The 19,481-nt window shown below is 45.0% G+C and overlaps 2 protein-coding genes across 2 annotated transcripts; one reads left to right on the forward strand and one right to left on the reverse strand.

The window, feature by feature from the left end:
- The first annotated feature begins 455 nt into the window (after window positions 1-455).
- LOC139393109 (transmembrane protein 229A-like) lies at window positions 456-3,698 on the forward strand. Its single transcript, XM_071141464.1, is given in 2 exon segments — window positions 456-512; window positions 514-3,698. Coding segments are annotated over 2 exon segments (1,026 nt in total). The 3' UTR covers window positions 1,483-3,698.
- Window positions 3,699-5,537: 1,839 nt separating this feature from the next.
- Window positions 5,538-17,560, reverse strand: LOC139392913 (hyaluronidase PH-20-like). Its single transcript, XM_071141239.1, has 7 exons — window positions 17,520-17,560; window positions 8,333-8,474; window positions 7,967-8,133; window positions 7,394-7,781; window positions 7,032-7,190; window positions 6,751-6,840; window positions 5,538-5,963 (listed from the first exon to the last, which is right to left on the reverse strand). The coding sequence occupies exons 1-7, from the start codon at window positions 17,558-17,560 to the stop codon at window positions 5,538-5,540; spliced, it is 1,413 nt and encodes a 470-aa protein (XP_070997340.1).
- Window positions 17,561-19,481: the final 1,921 nt, after the last annotated feature.

Below are 19,481 nucleotides of genomic sequence, written 5' to 3' on the forward strand. Positions count from 1 at the left end.
TTATCCCACTATGTATAGCTTTAATAACAGTGTCATATTCCTTGCTTGAAACCTCAAAGTTGTATCTAGCAAGGAATATGACATTACCTACAAGCATGATCTGGGATTTCTATTGGAGAAGCAGTGTCTGCCTATCTTCATACTGTAGCCCTACTGTGTTTGACTTTTGTGCCTGTTGTTCACAAGCTTATCTGCCCTCTCGTTGACTAGAATTGTCCCATCTGATCTCGCCTCCTCCCACCTGCCTTTCACCTTTGAGGACATGTATTTCAATTGTTAAAGCGGTCACTCGACTATCTTATCAATATAATAGAACATCTTTGCTGTGGCACAGGCGCTGTCAGGTGCAAAGCCGCTAACGACACCGCGGCAGCTCGGTTAAAGTACAGAATGTGCCAGGAACAAAGAACAAGGGCTGCTCTCTGATTCTCTCCGAGGAGAGAGAGAGATCAGCCATGGCCAGCTGTCGGAGAGAGAGCCCACGGAGCCGGACAGGACAGGCAAGTGGCAGTCAGTCTGAGAGCAGCGAGGAAGCCCGGGCAGAGAGATCCTTCCAGCGAGTTAGGGGACGCGGGCGAATCAATGACAGAGCTACCACAATGGTTGCGGTTTTATTTCTATGGGATGCACGGTATCACTTTGGATATCCTCCTGTCGTCGGCACATGGGCTTTTGGCTGACAGCGACCCCAAACTGTTCGGCTTTTCCTCCCCGTACCTCTGCATCATGCACTCGGTGACCCATTTTTTGCTGGAAAAAATATATTCGCAAAAGAAGTGCTTTCAAGGACGCACAGTCATTTTTCACCTTGTTTTTTATCCCTCTGTGTACATTGGGTTGCAGATCCTGATTGGGAATATAAACACGCTGACCGAGCACGTTAGAATAGTCTCTGCCACTCATCTCGTCGTTCACTACCTACTGGCACTGTACTTCACCCAAGTTTTCCACAAGGGGCTTGAGCGGCTGCGCTACCACTGCCCCGGGAAACGGACCATGTCTACACCGGAAAAGCGCACCCTGGAGCCGCTGCCTAATAATGGTCTGCCCGATGTTGTGCGATTCCTCTTCTTTGGAATGCACGGCTTTTTGGACGAGATCTTTTTTACCTCGATATTCAACCTTGTGGAGAAATCGGACCGGACCATGAGCGGCCACACGTCCCTGTGGTCCTTCCTGATGTACGGGAGCTGCAGCTTCGTGGTAGAGAAACTCTACCTGCATTTGCACTTCAGACGGGGCTGGAGCACCTGGAGGCGGCTCCCCATCTATATCTGCTTCATCTACACCTGGGAGTTCTGTTGGGGGCTGGCGCTGCGGCAGTACGGCGCATGCTCATGGGACTATTCCCACTATCCATTCAACTTCATGGGCCTGATCACGCTCCTCTACCTGCCCGGATGGGTCTGCATCAGTCTCTACCAGGATATTCTGTCCAGCGTTCTGCTGCGCGTGGTGGTGTGTGCCAAAGACGAGGAGTGAAGGCACCCAGGGCAGGGCGCTGGCATCAACGTCTGCCATGTGTCCAGGGAAAAAAACTGTATTATAGGCCTAGGTCACATTTGATTTAGGGACTATTGATACCAATACAAAGAAAGAAGAGGACATTTAAGACCATCAATGTTGTACCCGGATTTAAATCATGTGTATTTCCCTTGTGGAAATGTGGAATTGATGTGGCTGTTTAGTCAGCATCTTTTATCAGTGATTCTAACAAATAGCCTATCAATTTGTGACAGGTAGCCTAAAAGCACAGACATGCCTTGCCTGGCATGTGATGACACACAGACATGCCTTCTGCTGTGATGACAACTGACATTTCGAACTTTGATGTAGATGAAACAATAATATTTAACATTTTACACTTCACTTGCTTGCTCATTTTAGAGCTGTGAATTATTTCCTAAACTATATTGACGAAGTCAGCCATATGCATGGTGGCACCATTTGACTAGATTGGTCTCTTCAATCCCAGAGCATGCTTTGAACTCATTTCTGCATGGCTGCATTCATGATCACTAAATTGCTTAAATCGTATTACCTTAAAAACAATGCATGACATTTGGAAATAAAATAGCTTCTAAAAAGTTCAAAATGTATGTAGCGTGAGATGTAATCGAACCGAATAGAACAGGTGGTGGACCGAATTCATTTCACTGTGAATCTTTTTCTGAACCAAACCTTAACCTCACTGTGTTGGAGTGCCTTTCTGAGCAAACCTACAGACAGCTGGACTAAAGACAAACTGAACTACACTGTGGGCCAGTTTCCCCCTAGTCCTGTCCGAACTCAAAATGAAGCTCAATGGGGAATTGATAGTGCTTTTTAGTCTACAACTATAGGCTTAATCTGGGTCATGCAAACAGGCAATGTGTGCCAATCAGACAGACCCTGATGATCAGCTTTATATTTCTCCCTTCGTTACATAGGGGCATCCCAGCCCCAGGCTTGTTTACCTAACATTTATAAAGCAACGGAGCACGAGTCAGATTTTTATGGTTTACACTCTATAGGTTGATCTGGAGTGGGCAATATCGGGAGTCAGCAGACCTGGGTTCAAATACTACTTGAAATCTTTCAGGCACTTTCACTGTTTGTTTTAACCTGCCCGGAGTGCGAGATGGACGAGTTTTGGGGTTTGAATTTTTGCGGCTATTCTATTGGTTCCACGCCAGGAAAGCTCAATCAAGCCTAGATAAAGTATTTGAAATGATTTCAGAATAGTATTTGAATCCAGGTCTGGGATCAACCTCCATGCATAGAGCTCTTTGGCATATATCTTTCTGCCTGTTTTATTTCCTCGTTTGCCAATGTACCAAACGGTCAAGTCTCATGTTCTCTCTGAGGGGCCAAACACATACAGTATGTGTGGATACCTGGCACTGTGACTTCATTAGCAACCTGTTCCAACCTTATACTCTTTGGAAAGTACGTTTTGAAACGTATCGTTTTTGCTCTTTTTACTGATTGTCATGATTCTCTAGCATGTTTTTAATGCATTTTACTGCCTGCCTTCATCAGTCCTGGGGATCCCGTGAAACGAAGGTTGGAGGTAACTGAAAGCTGGTAATATTGATGAGTAATACTAGTGCAGGGAGAAATATCTTATAACATAATGTCATTAAAATATTACAACTTTTACACATGTTGATTTGTGTCAGATTGTTATGAATATGGACTGAATGTTTCATGCCGTGGGAGTTTCCCTGTCCTGCGCGAACAAACAATACCTTCCAGTCGTCTGGAGACTCACACTGGACGGACTGAAATGACACAACTCTTTTCCTTTTGGTTTGTCGTTTCAAAATGGTGGGCTTTTGTTGTGAGCGATGCAAAAGAAGGATACACATGGTGAATAGGACCAGGAGTTTTCTTTCCTGGTTATGTGGTCGGGGAGGATCTCCTGTCCCTGGTGAAGTTGTTATCTTAACTATATGATAAGGTTTCTTTTCAAATGTGAGGTTTGGAAATCGTTGATCAACTGTATTTAATAATACACTACAATCATGTACTACATGGCTCACAATGAGGAAGTAAAACCATGTTTATTTTAGGTTATAAATGAAGAGAGCCTGAAAGTATTCTTGCTATAGTATGCCCATGGTGGAATTGAATTGAATCAATCACTGGATGGAAATAGTGTAGCCTGTATACTGTACATTACTTCAATCTCAAAGAATTCCATGTTGAACCGACAAGGTTGGTTCATGTTCATGTTGTCTTGATTGACGTTGTGCTCTCACTAAATTGTTTGTATTTACAGGTTGTCTGTGTTTCTCTCAGATCAGCTTCCTCGGAAAGCTGCACAATGTCATAAAAAACGAAATGCCTGACCTTTACAGGAAACCGCACCTCAAATATATAAAGTCAACACTGCTCTGTGAGTGGATCAAGAGATACTAAATGACTCTTATCTGTGCCTGGTGTCAGATTGAGTCTGCATGAGAGGCAGAGATGATGAATCTGTTTTTTCCACCTCTGCACTGTTTGTTGTGTGTGTGTGTGTGTGTGTGTTGTGTGTGTGTGTGTGTGTGTGTGTGTGTGTGTGTGTTGTGTGTGTTGTGTGTGTGTGTGCGTGCATGCGTGTGTGTGTGTGTGTTTAGACTAGGCTACCCATGGAAAGTTGTCAAGGAGGCCATTCAGCGAGGTTGGAGGGGTAAGGTAAGAAGAGCTGTATTGTAGGGACCTGTTATTTATGTTCTCATATCTCTGATACCCAGCGACACAGCACCATCAGCCTATCTGATTGGCCATACATTTCTAGGGACAGCATTGGCTTATCTAATTGGCCGGATGACTCCCATCATTCACTTCTCCTTCTGGACTCATTATCTCCCTGCAGACTTCCTCTATTTGTTACAACAGTAAAACAATGATACTAACACAGTATTTAGTGTTGCTGCTTACTGCTTCACTGGTTCTCTGAGGTATCACTTGTCCGTTTCCAGTTATAACACTCGCACACGCTCAAACTCTTAATAGGCCTAACTCCAGAAGTCTGGCTAAAATTCAAGGTCATTCTTTACAGAGTAAAGCAGGCTAATGCTTAAATTCCAAATATCTACAGTAATCTACTTTAATGCTTAATAAGGCTTTGGGCTCTACCGTGGTCTACCCCCCTCGAGTTTCAAGAAACTCCAAAGCAAGGCAGGAGTCATCCACACACACACTCAAGGTATATTATTATCAGGGCAGGGCAAGGAAAATCTCATATTACACTATTGGCCTTTAACTTTCTTTACAGTCGTTCGCAATGAGTGGAGAAGAAACTATTAGTACCTCTTGTCAATGTCAATTAATAAAATATTTATAATAACAACTGTAATAGGTGCCTGTCTTCACAACATCAACACCGTGAGGGTCAGTAGTGCAATGGTCAACCAATGACACTGTAAATACTCACAGAGACAGAGAGTCGTGTTTTGATTTACATATGCACTCAAATGATATACAAATAACTACTGAAGGAATGTTGTCACAGATTAACCATCTCTACTTGCAAGAAACTCTTCTTTGTTCCAGTCGCAACATATCTATTTCCTGCTGAATGACATCAGTAGACCGGTAAATCAGTGTGGAGCTTCATCATTACTGCAGCGTGAACCTTATTAAGTCACAGAGAAAACAGCGACCTGAAACACCCAGGTTTTACAGTACTGCATGGCACACTCTATAATTTGTCTTTATCCGCAATCAACATATCAGCCGAAGCCAACATCTGCATGAGATATTATTACCTTTATTTAACTAGGCAAGTCAGTTAAGAACAAATTCTTATTTTCAGTGGGTTAACTGCCTTGTTCAGGGGCAGAACGACAGATTTGTACCTTGTCAGCTCGGGGATTTGAACTTGCAACCTTTCGGTTCCTAGTCCGACGCTCTAACCACTAGGCTACCCTGCCGCACATCACTTACCTCTGATAATTATTACAGTATTATTATGAAGGTCAAACAAGAGACTTGGGCCACCTTGTGTATGTTACATAGGACACAGTCCAGTTACACAGGTCAACACTCATGATCCATCCATTGGTGTTTCAGTGTTTTTTCAAGTTCTCTTTAATCGTTGATTGTTCCATATCAGCGATCACTTTATTCAGTGTCTTAGTCTTGTCGGACAGACCCTGATGCTTCAGTCTAAACACCAGTGCTTTAGACAGGTGTATGGGCAGCTTGGGGGAACATGTCCGTCCTGCATAGCATTGACAGGTGAACCTCCTGGAGAAGAGAGTCAGGTCAGCCAGACTGGGCGTCCCCAGGACCATGTACGTGCCCCTGGCCCGGAGGATACGGAAGTTCCCTGAGGACAGGTGGAGGTAGTGGTCCGACTCGTAGTGCTTCCGGACGCAGCGCCCGTTCCCCTGGCACAGGAAGTCGCCGCAGAGCTGGGCGGCGGCTGTCACATTGGCGACGTAGGGGTTGAGCGTGGTGGTGAGGTACGAGGAAAGAGCCTGACAGGACGCCTGTGGGGAGGGAGAGAGAGAAAAAGTTCAGAGGAAATGAAAACTCTTCATGTCCACGCGTAGTGGTGAGGTACACCTAGTGAGGCTCACAGGACGCCCGTGGGAAGGGAGGGTGGAGGGAAGGAACAATACACCAAAGTCAAGTGTATTCATGTGTGCTGGAGTTTAACGTAATATTCTATTCATGGTGAGAATACTTTTTCCTGTTTTCGTATAGTTTTGTTGCTTAAAACAATGTTCTGTGTCCCAAATGGCACCCTATAAATGTCAGTGGCATTGGCTTTCAGTGTGAGTAGGGAGTATCACCTTGAGTGTGTATGTGTGTCAGAAGCCCTGTTTATACCTGGCTCTAGCATGCGTCCTTTGTCCTGATATTGTCTACATTCTGATTTTGCCCACATTTTCAGAATGGTATTAACGTGTGACTCAAATCTGTCCATTGTGTCCACATTGTGACCAGATTTCCTTGTCCCTCCCTGTATGCGTATTTATTTGTTTTAAGATGCATATTAATGCCATAAATTAATGGTGCCACCTGTCAAATATTTTAGAAGGCAGGATAAGGATGATTTAAATGGTTTCACTGTCCAGATCTATGTACACTTGTAAGATATCCAGACACAATGTGTGCCTGACCACCTCCGGAGGTGCTGAGCAAGATCTGATCACAATGCATCTTTTGATTGTCTACGTACACCTGCATGAAAATGTGGGCACAATCAGAATGTGGACAAGATGTGGACAAATGTCACAACCAGGTATGAACAGGGCTAGAGTATCACCTAACCTTGTCATCGTAGTCGGCACTGGCCCCCCACAGCACGGCTCCTGAGGCCCCCACGGCAGCACTCTCCCCGATGGTGCTGACCAGGTCCCCCTGGAGAACATCACACGGTTAAAGCAGGGTTATTATTACGGTGGTAGGGGGTATGACAGAGGTAACTGCACCTCATGACAACATTTCTCTGACCTCAGAACCCCACCATCACCCTGTTTCATGTGTCTGGGGGGGGGGCTAGAGACTCATTTAGGATTGGTCAAAAGCCTCTGTAAGAAGATATTTCTCACCTGGCTGAGGAAGCGTCTGTTTTGGTCGATGAAGACGGGTCGTGTGTACACGTAGACGGGTGCGGTGGTGGGCCGGGCGGGCAGGGCAGACACCCTCAGCGCCTCTTGGACTCGGTTTCTCACCAAGAGGGCGGCGCTATGCCTGTCCCCTAGAGACGCCTAAAAGAGGCACAACAACCCCATACGAGTTAGTCTCCCTTACCTTACCTACAAACTAGGAAGCACTACAAACTAGGAAGCACTTTAGTATAACCTGACAGACTAGATAGGAGATGGCAAAACCAAAACACATCTGGGGGTAGATGTTAGATTATGAATTAGTCATATCCTGCCCACCCCCAACAAACAAAAAACATTCTTACCTGCAGGTATATAGAGGGGTAGAGTGCGGAACTTGCCTCCCACAGCCAGAGCAGCTCATCATTCTGCCCCATCACCTCCTTGGTACATCTCCCTGTGTATCCCGGCACCATCCATCCATGGTTATAACAGTTGGGGAACAGGTAGAATCCCCACTGGTAGTTGGGCCTGAGGCGGCTACCCAAGGACAGAGTCTCTGCCATGTAGCTGCGGGCTGCTGCCTGGAACTGCTTCTTGGCCGTAGCCGTGGCCCGCCAGGCTGTGAGGGAGCGGTCTCTCTGGCGGGCATGGGTCACTGATAGGGTCCTGTAGATCCACTTGGAGCCCCAGTTCCTGGCCCACAGGGGGCGCCAGTCCTCCCAGTCGATCACAGCCAGGCCACGGGCCGTCCTGGAGGACGGAAGTTATAGACTTATTATGCACTGATCTAAGGTCAGTTTGTGTCCCCAACTCTCCCTTAATGGTTAAGGTTAGTGTTTGAACATGGTGAGCTTAACATCGATCTGTGCCTAAGGGCAACCTCTACACGGTTAATAATTAAGGTTAGGGTTTTGGAGCTGATTCTAGGTCAGTACTTGGAGGGGATGTAGTAGTTGATGTCAGCCCGGGCCTTGGCCAGACTGGCCCTAAGGTTTCCTCTCTGGGGGATGCCTCCGTAGAATTGCTGCCTGGAAGGCAGGTCCACGTGGGGGTAGAGCCCCAGTCGGTCAGTATAGAACAGAGACAGGAACTGACCTGGCACCTAGAAACAGGGAGGAAGGAAGCACAGTAATGTTTTTGTTAGGAAAAAGTTATGTCTTGTACTTCTCGCAATAAATCCCTGTTAGGACATTGAAGTATATGATTGTTTCAGGTTTGATGTGTCAAACATTGTTATGGACATCCTTCAATTTCAAACACGTTACCAGCTATCCAAGAGGAATGTACGTATTGTTTCTTACCTTGGCAGGTGTGGCCACGCCTCTGTAGGGGGAGGTGTCCAGGGAGATGTTGTACCTGTTACAGACCAGCTTTGGGATGTTCCAGGTCACTATGAAGGGCTCACGGTCAAATAGAGGGGGGGCAGTGTGGGGGAGAGGATGGGGGGTGGTTTTGGGCGGATGAGGAGTGGAGTTTTTGGGTAAGGGACGCGTGGTAGAAGGAAGAGGAGCCATTGTTGTTTTGGGAAGAGAAGGAACAGTAGTTCTGGAGAGAGGAGGGGTGAAGACCTGAAAGAAATGAGGAGTGGTAGTTTTGGGACGTGGATGGGAAGTTTTGGGGAAGGGACTGGTGGTATGGGGGAGAGGAGGAGGAAGAGAAGAGGAGGTTTTGAGTAAGGGAGGGTTGGTCGTTTTGGGGAGACGAGGGCGGGATGTTTTGGGAAGGGGAGGGGTGGTATGGGGAGGTGGAGGAGGGGAGGTTTTGGGGGGGGGTGTGATGGTGGTTGTGAATAGGGGAGGGATGGTGGTGGAGGAAGTATAGAGGGGAGGAACGTCGGAGGACTGAGAGAGAGGAGAGGTGGAGATTTGGGGGAGAGGAGGGATGCTCGTTTTGGGAGGACGGGGGCGGGCGGTTTTCAGGAGATGAGGAGTTGTAGTTTTGGAGAGACGAGGCCGAGAGGTTTTCGGGCGATGAGAGGTGAAGATTTTGGGGAGACGATGGCGATATGTTTTGGTTAGGTGATGGGAGGTATAGGGAAGAGTAGGGACAGTGGTTGTGAAGGAAGTGTATGGGACAGGATAAGGGGAGAACTGAAAGAGAGAAGGGGTAGTGGTTTTGGGTAAAGGAGGCACAGTGATTTTGGGGAGACGAAGGTGGGAGATTTGGGGAAGACGAGTGGGGGAAATTATGGGGAGATGAGGAAAGGTAGTTTTGGGGGTTTTGGAAGAGGTTTTGGGTAGGGGAATGGTCATATAAGGAGTAGGAGCAGGGGAGGTTTTGGGAAGGAGAAGGGAGGTAGTTTTGGGGAGACGAGGGCGAGAGATTTTGGGGAGACAAGGGTGAGAGGTTATGTGGAGACAAGGGTGAGAAGTTTTGGGGAGATGAGTCAGGGAGGTTTTTGGGAGGGGACTGGCTATATCGGGGAGAAGAGAAGGAGATGTTTTGGGGAGACGAGGGCGGTAGGTTTCGGGGGGATGAGGGCGGTAGGCTTTGGGGGGGGGGCGGCGGTAGGTTTGATTTAGGGGAGGCAAGGTATTGAGGACGGGAGGAGGGTAGGTTTTGGGGAAAGGAGGGACAGTTTTTGTGGAGAGGGGAAGTATGGTGGTGGAGGTGGTGTAAGAGAGAGGAGCAGGCGAGGACTGAGAGACAGGAATTATGATTGCTTTGGAGAGAAGTGGGCGGGGGGTTTTGAGCAGATGAGTGGGGGAGATTTTGAGGAGACGCAGGCGGGAAGTTCTGGGGAGGGGACTGGTCATATAGAGAGGAGTAGGAAGGGAAGTTTTGGGGAGACGAGGGCGGGAGGGTTTTTGGAGGAGGCGTGTAGTATGGGGGAGTCGAGGGCGGAAAGTTTTGGGTTTGGTACGGGTGGTATGAGGTAGAGTAGCATGGGAGCTTTTGGGAAGAGGAGGAACAGTGGTTTTGGAGAGGAGTGGGATGGTGGCGTAGGGGAGAGGAGCGGGCGAGGACTGAGAGAGAGGAAGGGTTAAGATGGTGAAGGAAGTTTGACGTTGGAGCTGGGGGGATGTGGAAGTGTGGGTGAGAGGAGAGGTGGTAAGTGTAAGAGAAGGGCTGGAGGTTGTTGGAGGTAGGAGGGTAGTGGAGCTGATGACACCCAGGAGAGAGAGTGTGAGGGCGGACAGCAGCAGTACAAAGCCCCTGCTCTTCTGGATGTACCAACCCATCCTTTCTCCTGTGGAGGAGAAACATTCAGCAAAGAAACAGACAACAAACTGTCAGTAGGAAGTGTACTGTGTATAGAACATATATACTGTACAGATTTACAGATGGCTGTTTGTTTTAGTCATTTAGAACTTACAGTCATTTAGAACTTACAGTCATTTAGAACTTATAGTCATTTAGAACTTACAGTCATTTAGAACTTACAGTCATTTAGAACTTATAGTAATTTAGAACTTACAGTCATTTAGAACTTACAGTCATTTAGAACTTACAGTCATTTAGAACTTATAGTCATTTAGAACTTATAGTCATTTAGAACTTATAGTCATTTAGAACTTCTACAGTCATTTAGAACTTACAGTCATTTAGAACTTATAGTCATTTAGAACTTATAGTCATTTAGAACTTACAGTCATTTAGAACTTCTACAGTCATTTAGAACTTATAGTCATTTAGAACATACAGTCATTTAGAACTTATAGTCATTTAGAACTTATAGTCATTTATAACTTACAGTCATTTAGAACTTATAGTCCTTTAGAACTTATAGTCATTTAGAACTTATAGTCATTTAGAACTTATAGTCATTTAGAACTTCTACAGACATGTATTTGTTTCACAGAGAGATTTGTATCATCTTAACAATCTTCTCACAAACATTTTTCAATCCCTTTCCCCATGTCCTTAAATGAACCTCCTTGGCTAAAGGTTGTTGCCATGTCAGAATGCTGGCTATGGCAGCTGAGTGCCAGCCTCAAAGATGCCCACAAAGATGGCTGGCACTGTATGGAAGAACTGCCACGGAACTGCCATTTGGATAATCACTATCCCTTATCCCTAGCCTGCCAAGCCAAACCCACAGATAGACATAACGACAAGGTAAAAGACAGACGACACGGTACCTGGTCATCCCTTCACATCAGGTCTTAACCACAGCTCCTTGATCTGACGACACTCTGGATCCAACGAAGACACCTTGGCTTTTGGAGAAATGGCTTTCGCACCTCATCGGACCAGACTAAGAAGGTACTGTAAAAACAACCTTCTGGGTATTCTATACAGAGGAGACTAGACCCATTTCCTACACAGACCAACAGGAGGGAGGAGAAAGCTGGGCAGAGCTGTGTATAAGGATGCACCCACCACTGCCTGTTTGTCTATCGAGAATAACTTGTTATGGTCTGCACCAGCCAAGTTGGTCTTGGAGCAAGAGAGGATGAGACACCTGGGTGTGAGGTTGTGGAGCGTGTACTGTTTTAACCTCTGTAGCAAACAGTCTGGGACCGGGGGCAGGGACCGGGGGCAGGAGCTTGGTCGGAGTAAATACGAATTGTTAAGAGGATCGGCTGGGGCAGCATATGGGACTAGGGCTAGGTTAGGCTGGGGTATCGGGGTTCGGCAGGGGATGGGGATTGTGATCGATAAGGAGATTGGTAAGGAGATCTTGAAGGGGGTGAGCTGGGGCTGCATATGGGGTTGGGACTGAGATTGGGACTGGACAGAGCATCACAAACAGTTTATGCTTTTGTATTTATAGCAGTATTTCCGAATGCCTTACTCATTCTGATTTGATTGCCTTTATACTGCACTGAATCAAAGCCGCCTTAAAATAGAGGTGTCACATGTCACAGTCAACCACACAGGGGTTCCGGTTATGAAACTGGGCTAGTTATCAAAGCACTGTAGCTGTGTAGTAATCTAAATCAGTGAGACTTCCTGAACCTGACAGTCTGAGAAAGAGCTTATAACAATTGTAACTTTCTATTGTCTGGTTCAGAGCACATTGTTTCGGTCATCTCCAGTACGCAACTCGATGGGAACACTGGTTATCTGTGCAGCGCTCCGCTCTGGCCAGACTAGTTGTCTATGCAGACCATCTCACACCTCAGTGACAGGAGAGAGGAGCATTACGTAATAGATCCTCCACTGCATGTTGCTTAGAGACTCACTAGCAGCAACACCACTGTAGTCTGGGGTGTCAAACGTGTTTGTGGGAATAGACATGTTTTTCCTCCTAGGCCTCCAACACAACAATGGGATTCAGACACTGATGAATACATACTTCTTTCAGGCATGGAAAGGGCAAGCTAGGAGAGGGTGGGAGGTATTGCAAGGTCTCTCTGCAGCATTATTGTGAGGTCAAATGTAAGGTAGACATACAGGCTGGAGGGTTCACGTAGAGCTGAGAAACCATAATAAACCATAAATCATTAGACAAAATGGCCAGGGCTTGAATGCAGAGTCTTGAATGTAGTACAAGTACTGAATGTAGTTAGTACGATATGAAATGAAGTAAAACAACAACAGACTAATTTTGAAATGAAGAAGGGCTATACTTTATGAATCGTGATAGACTAAATTCCTCTGAATCTATTGAGGACATAGCACTGGCAGCACACCTCATGTTCTCTCTTTTCGCACGATGAACTCTGTGACATATGACCTCTGACCTGGTAATACTGGCTTACTATAGGATTACAGTCATGGGGCTGGGGAGTGGTCGACGGTGACGGTGTTGGGGGAGGACACGTGCCAGGGCCACAGGCACAGGGTGCTGATGGGGGATGGGAGGTGGACGTGGGGAGGTCAGAAATACAATTACATTGTATGATGTTAAAGAACACATGTCGAACTCATTCCACGGAGGGCCAAGTGTCTGCGGGTTTTTGCTCCTCCCTTGTACTTGATTGATGAACTAAGGTCAGTAATTAGTAAAGAACTCCCCTCACCTGGTTGTCTAGGTATTAATTGACACGAAAAATCAAAAACCCACAGACACCCCTGTTACAGAGGGTTAATGGATTATTTCACATACAGTGGGGCAAAAAAGTATTTTGTCAGCCACCAATTGTGCAAGTTCTCCCAATAAAAAAAATGAGAGAGGCCTGTAATTTTCATCATAGGTACACTTCAACTATGACAGACAAAATGAGGGAAAAAAATCCAGAAAATCACATTGTAGGATTTTTTAATGAATTTATTTGCAAATTATGGTGGAAAATAAGTATTTGGTCACCTACAAACAAGCAAGATTTCTGGCTCTCACAGACCTGTAACTTCTTCTTTAAGAGGCTTGTCTGTCCTCCACTCATTACCTGTATTAATGGCACCTGTCTGAACTTGTTTTCAGGATAAAATACACCTGTCCACAACCTCAAACAGTCACACTCCAAACTCCTCTATGGCCAAGACCAAAGAGCTGTCAAAGGACACCAGAAACAAAATTGTAGACCTACACCAGGCTGGGAAGACTGAATCTGCAATAGGTATGCAGCTTGGTTTGAAGAAATCAACTGTGAGAGCAATTATTAGGAAATGGAAGACATACAATACCACTGATAATCTCCCTCGACCTGGGGCTCCACGCAAGATATCACCCCGTGGGGTCAAAATGATCACAAGAACGGTGAGCAAAAATCCCAGAACCACACGGGGGGACCTAGTGAATGACCTGCAGAGAGCTGGGATCAAAGTAACAAAGCCTACCATCAGTAACACACTACGCCGCCAGGGACTCAAATCCTGCAGTGCCAGACATTTCCCCCTGCTTAAGCCAGTACATGTCCAGGCCAGTCTGAAGTTTGCTAGAGAACAATTGGATGATCCAGAAGAAGATTGGGAGAATGTCATATGGTCAGATCAAACCAAAATATAACTTTTTGGTAAAAACTCAACTCGTCATGTTTGGAGGACAAAGAATGCTGAGTTGCATCCAAAGAACACCATACCTACTGTGAAGCATGGGGGTGGAAACATCATGCTTTGGGGCTGTTTTTCTGCAAAGGGACCAGGACGACTGATCCGTGTAAAAGAAAGAATGAATGGGGACATGTATCGTGAGATTTTGAGTGAAAACCTCCTTCCATCAGCAAGGGCATTGAAGAAGAAACGTGGCTGGGTCTTTCAGCATGACAATGATCCCAAACACAACGTCCGGGCAACGAAGGAGTGGCTTCGTATGAAGCATTTCAAGGTCCTGGAGTGGCCTAGCCAGTCTCCAGATCTCAACCCCATAGAAAATCTTTGGAGGGAGTTGAAAGTCCGTGTTGCCCAGCAACAGCCCCAAAACATCACTGCTCTAGAGGAGATCTGCATAGAGGAATGGGCCAAAATACCAGCAACAGTGTGTGAAAACCTTGTGAAGACTTACAGAAAACATTTGACCTCTGTCATTGCCAACAAAGGGTATATAACAAAGTATTGAGATAAACTTTAGTTATTGACCAAATACTTATGTGATTTTCTGGATTTTTTTTCTCATTTTGTCTGTCATAGTTGAAGTGTACCTATGATGAAAATTACAGGCCTCTCTCATCTTTTTAAGTGGGAAAACTTGCCCAATTGGTAGCTGACTAAATACTTTTTTTGCCCCACTGTATAGTACATTGTTGACATTGTCTTTTGAGAAGACAAAGTCATTGAGAATTTGCATGTGAGTGACTTTCCGGTACATTTTCAAATCCAACCACAAGATGGTGCTCCTGGTATGACATATGCATGGGGTTGTGGTGGCTAAATTGTCCAATATAATTGTCCCAATACAATTTCCATCCTAATCCTTCCGCCATAATGGAGAGAGGTGAACTGTTAGTCTTGATACAAACGAATTCAATGTCCAGAGTTTGATTCAAGTCGAAATATAAGAATCCATGTATTTGTCGTTCTTCTTGTTACAAAAATGTTACGAAAAATCGAACAAAGCTAAATTGTTCAATTCAAACCAAAGAAACAAACAACATGCATGGTTTGGTATGGTCAAATGAGTGTGTGCTGCCATTGCAGTCACTCCGAAGACGTGGATGTCGATTAAGGCAGCCCCCTGCACCTCTCTGATTCAGAGGGGTTGGGTTAAATGTGGAAGACACGTTTCAGTTGAATGCATTCAGTTGTACAACTGACTGGGTATCCCCCTTTCCTTTCCCTTTCCCGATAGGCCTTGGAGCCTATAGACATTTGAACTGTGTTCCCCTTCAGTAGAGGGGGATATACACACCTGAAGATGAATGGCAGTAACACATAAAAATATACAATATAAGATATTAGAGTTAGAATAGTAGAATACACAAGGTGCCGTTTTGGAATGTGGCTTTGCATCAGCAGTTTTTCACTTGTGATGTCAGTCACTGGGATTCACTCAATTAGTCACCATCCCCATTGATTTTGTTAGTCACTCTCGCTCAGATATCATATTAAAAACTGCAATCATTTTTCTCCACCCAATGGCAAAATGTATAGAGTTGCAGGAAATGAGTTGTACAATTGTAAAATGGGGGGAGCAACACAATTGACCTTAGGGGCCCCAAAAGGCTAGGGCTGGCTCTGACTGCATGTAGAACCGTGAGCCACCGCAACCCCTCAGGATGAATTCATGTTTCTGGTGGCCCCCACCCCCATCAGAGTTGCCCAAGCGCTGACAAAGACGGAACCTTTTTCTTATTTTTTTCTTTCCAATGCAATGCTATTTTCACAGGTTCCTCACTCAGCCTTTTCCTGTAGATGTCCCTTTCATACCTTTTAGTGTTACTTTTTTTTTGTATTTTGTTTTTTACCCCTTTTTCGTGATATACAGTTGGTAGTTACAGTCTTGTCCCATCGCTGGAGAGGCAAAGGTCGAGAGCCACGCGTCCTCCGAAACACTGCTTCTTGACACGCTACTTGCTTAACCCGGAAGCCAGCCGCACCAAGGCGTCGGAGGAAACACCTTAGGAAACGCCCGCCACAGGAGTCACTAGAGCGAGACGGGACAAGGACATCCCAGCCGACCGGCCAAACCCTCCCCTAACCCGGACAAAGCTGGACCAATTGTGTGTGTGACACAGCCCGGGATCGAACCCGGATCTGTAGTGATGCCTCAAGCACTGCTGCGCCTCTCGGGAGGCCTTTTAGTATTCATTTGTGCAGTTGAATGAGTGAATGAGTGGAGAAGGGAAAAAAGAAGGGCTATATTATATGATCTTTATTTCTGCCTAGTATATACTGCCCTCTTGTGGTACAGTTATATTTCATCTATCTGTCTCTGATCTCTATCTCTCCCTCTATATCTCTCCCTATGTCTCTCTCTGATCTCTCTATCTCTCCCTCTGTCACTCTCTGATCTGTCCCTCTATCTCCCTCTGATCTCTGTCTCCCTTCCTGTCTCATACGAACTATAATTTTCTTCATTCATTAAGTTACATAATCAATTATTTCTGTTCTGTGGGCATTTGAGGAACTGACCTGGTTGCTGCATTACTCTCCCCTCACTTCCCATCGCTCTGTGTGTGAGGAGAGCACTGGTATGGCAAGGGCCGTGTGTGTTTAAAGTTTCACGTTTTTTTAGTAGTCCTGTATATGGGATGCACACCGTCCAGCGAAATGCTTACATGCAGGTTCCTTCTCGACAATGCTACCACAATAACAAATAATAAAAGAAAGGAATACGAACAAAGTCAATGGCAGTAGAATAGAATAAACATTTTATCATAAGTGTAATACAGGAAGGCACAATTTTTAGCCCAATATGTACAAGTGTTTTGGAGACGTGGACCTTGGGGGGCAAGTGTTTAAATTGTTCAGTATTTAGCAATAATAATAAAAGAGTCTGGTAGCAGCAGTTGTGATATGTGTGTAGCATGAATGTATGTAGGTGTGTGCGTGTTAGGGTTGAGTAGTGGGAACCGGGTTATAGAGATTTCCCAGACCAGATTTCCACTCCCTTTTCCCAGGACATTTATCCCGCGCTGCAGACAGCTGAATATGTCTCCTAATACAGGAGTATTAAATGCCTAGTGCACTACTTGTATTAATATAATTTTTTTTACTTACCTTTTTTTTTGGGGGGGGGGGGGGTGCAGCTACTTCCTGCGGATATGGGGTTATACATAAGCTTCTAACTTATAGCCTCTGTCTTTTGCACAATTTGCACCTGCGCTCCCGTGGACTCGCTTCCTAAAAAACGCTCCTTAGCTCTTGGAGTCTCCCCCCCAACAAAAAGAAAAAACCTAGACTAGAATAGCTTGCTGGGCATTTTTCTTTAGCATTTCTCATACTAATAGAATATTTGTAGAGGGATGCAAGCTCTTGATTGCTCCATGTTAAATACAGCAGCCAATAGAACTCACTGGGAGTCTGAAAGAAGAGAAAAAACACAATGGCGGTAGGCTATCGCAGTTATTTATTCAGACCCATAACCATTCACTCTAACTGAAGAGAAGTGAAAGCCTTCTGCATTTTATTCTAGTTTTATTCAAGCATGTCATTAGAACAATGAAGATAAGGAAAACACAACATATTTCCTTTAACTGTTGAAAGCAAAGAAGGGACGAAGCAACAACCGAGAGAGAAAGGAGAACAATAAGGGGAAATATCATGAAAGTACAGTACCAGTCAAAAGCTTGGACACACCTACTCATTCAAGGGTTTTTCTTTATTTGTACTATTTTCTACATTGTACTGTATAATGTAGGAGGTGTATTTTGCGTCATTGTGTAAGAACCGACGCTGGAGTAGAGAAGCAGGTACGGAGAGTGAACATTTAATTTTGCACAGAAATGGAACAGGAAAGGAAAAGCGTAAGAACTGGGTAACAAACAAAAAAACAAAAAAAATGTCATGCTGAAGCAGGGAACAGAGCTGGGGAACAGACAGATATAGGGGAGGTAATGAGACAGGTGATTGAGTCCAGGGGAGTGCAATCATTTTCTGATGAGCGTGACGAGGGAAGCAGCTGTGGCAGGAGTACGTAGTGCTGGGCAGCCTTGCACCCTCGAGCCCATGAAGGAAGAGTGGGAACAGGCGTGACACATTGTCCTGTTGAAAAACAAATGATAGTCCCACTAAGCGCAAACCAGATGTGATGGCGTATCACTGCAGAATGCTGTGGTAGACATGCTGCTTAAGTGTGCCTTGAATTCTAAATAAATCACAGACAGTGTCACCAGCAAAGCACCCCCCACACCATCACACCTCCTCCTCCATGCTTCACGGTGGGAACCACACATGCAGAGATCATCCGTTCACCTGCTCTGCATCTCACAAAGACACAGAGGATGGAACCAAAAATCTCAAATTTGGACTCACCAGACCAAAGGACAGATTTCCACCGGCCTAATGTCCACTGCTTGTGTTTCTTGGCCCAAGCAAGTCTCTTCTTATTATTGGTGTCCTTTAATAGTGGTTTCTTTGCAGCAATTTGACCATGAAAGCCTGATTCACATAGTCTCCTTTGAACAGTTGATGTTGAGATGTGTCTGTTACTTAATTTGAACTCTGTGAAGCATGCATTTGGGCTGCAATCTGAGGTGCAGTTAACTCTAATGAACATATCCTCTGCAGCAGAGGTAACTCTGGGTCTTCCTTTCCTGTGGCGGTCCTCATGAGAGCCAGTTTCATCATAGTGCTTGATGGTTTTTGCGACTGCACTTGAAGAAACTTTCAAAGTTCTTGAAATTTTCTGCATTGACTGACCTTCATTTCTTAAAGTAATGATGGACTGTCATTTCTCTTTGCTTATTTGAGCTGTTCTTCCCATAGTTTAGTATTTTACCAAATAGGGCTATCTTCTGTATACCATCCCTACCTTGTCACAACACAACTGATCGCGTTAAGAAGGAAAGAATTTCCACTAATCATCTTTTAACAAGGCACACCTGTTGATTGAAATGCATTCCAGGTGACTGCCTCATGAAGCTGGTTGAGAGAATGCCAAGAGTGTGCAAAGCTGTCATCAAGGCAAAGGGTGGCTACTTTGAAGAATTTCAAATATAAAATATATTTTGATATGTTTAACACCTTTTTGGTTACTACATGATTCCATATGTGTTATTGCATAGTTTTGAGGTCTTCGCTATTATTATACAATGTAGAAAATAGTAAAAATAAAGAAAAACCCTTGAATGAGTAGGAGTGTCCTAACTTTTGACTGGTTCTGTATATGTCACCCTACTAATTATACAATTTTTAAAACATCCCTATTAAAATTACATTCATAGCCTATAATTGTAACTTTGAAGGCAGCATGTCCTGAACCAGCAACGCAAGTTCTCTCCCAGCTTCATGGTTTAAAGAGGTGTGTAATTCCAGTACATATAATACAGTATAATACAATACAGTAAAGTAATACAGTCCACAAAATTAGCCTATTGGAGCTTGTTTCGTTTCTTTTCCCAAGAGAGCGTAGCTGCATCTATGGACTTTTATGTTTTTCTGTCATGCAGTATGTGAGGTAGCATATAGCCTACTGTATATCATAGGCTATTTATTGGATAATGGCACTATCATTTGGCCGTTTTT

Source organism: Oncorhynchus clarkii, chromosome 33 (assembly GCF_045791955.1).
Source record: "Oncorhynchus clarkii lewisi isolate Uvic-CL-2024 chromosome 33, UVic_Ocla_1.0, whole genome shotgun sequence".
Classification (NCBI taxonomy): domain Eukaryota; kingdom Metazoa; phylum Chordata; class Actinopteri; order Salmoniformes; family Salmonidae; genus Oncorhynchus; species Oncorhynchus clarkii.

What these genes read in the sequence shown, in the direction of transcription:
- LOC139392913 (XM_071141239.1), bottom strand. Translation starts at nt 17,560, where the DNA reads ATGATATTTCCCCTTATTGTTCTCCTTTCTCTCTCGGTTGT. An exon ending in CTCCTTTCTCTCTCGGTTGT is followed by an intron (nt 8,475 to 17,519) that starts TGCTTCGTCCCT and finishes CAAAACCACCCC; the next exon opens with CCATCCTCTCCCCCACACTG. An exon ending in GCGTGGCCACACCTGCCAAG is followed by an intron (nt 8,134 to 8,332) that starts GTAAGAAACAAT and finishes CCCTGTTTCTAG; the next exon opens with GTGCCAGGTCAGTTCCTGTC.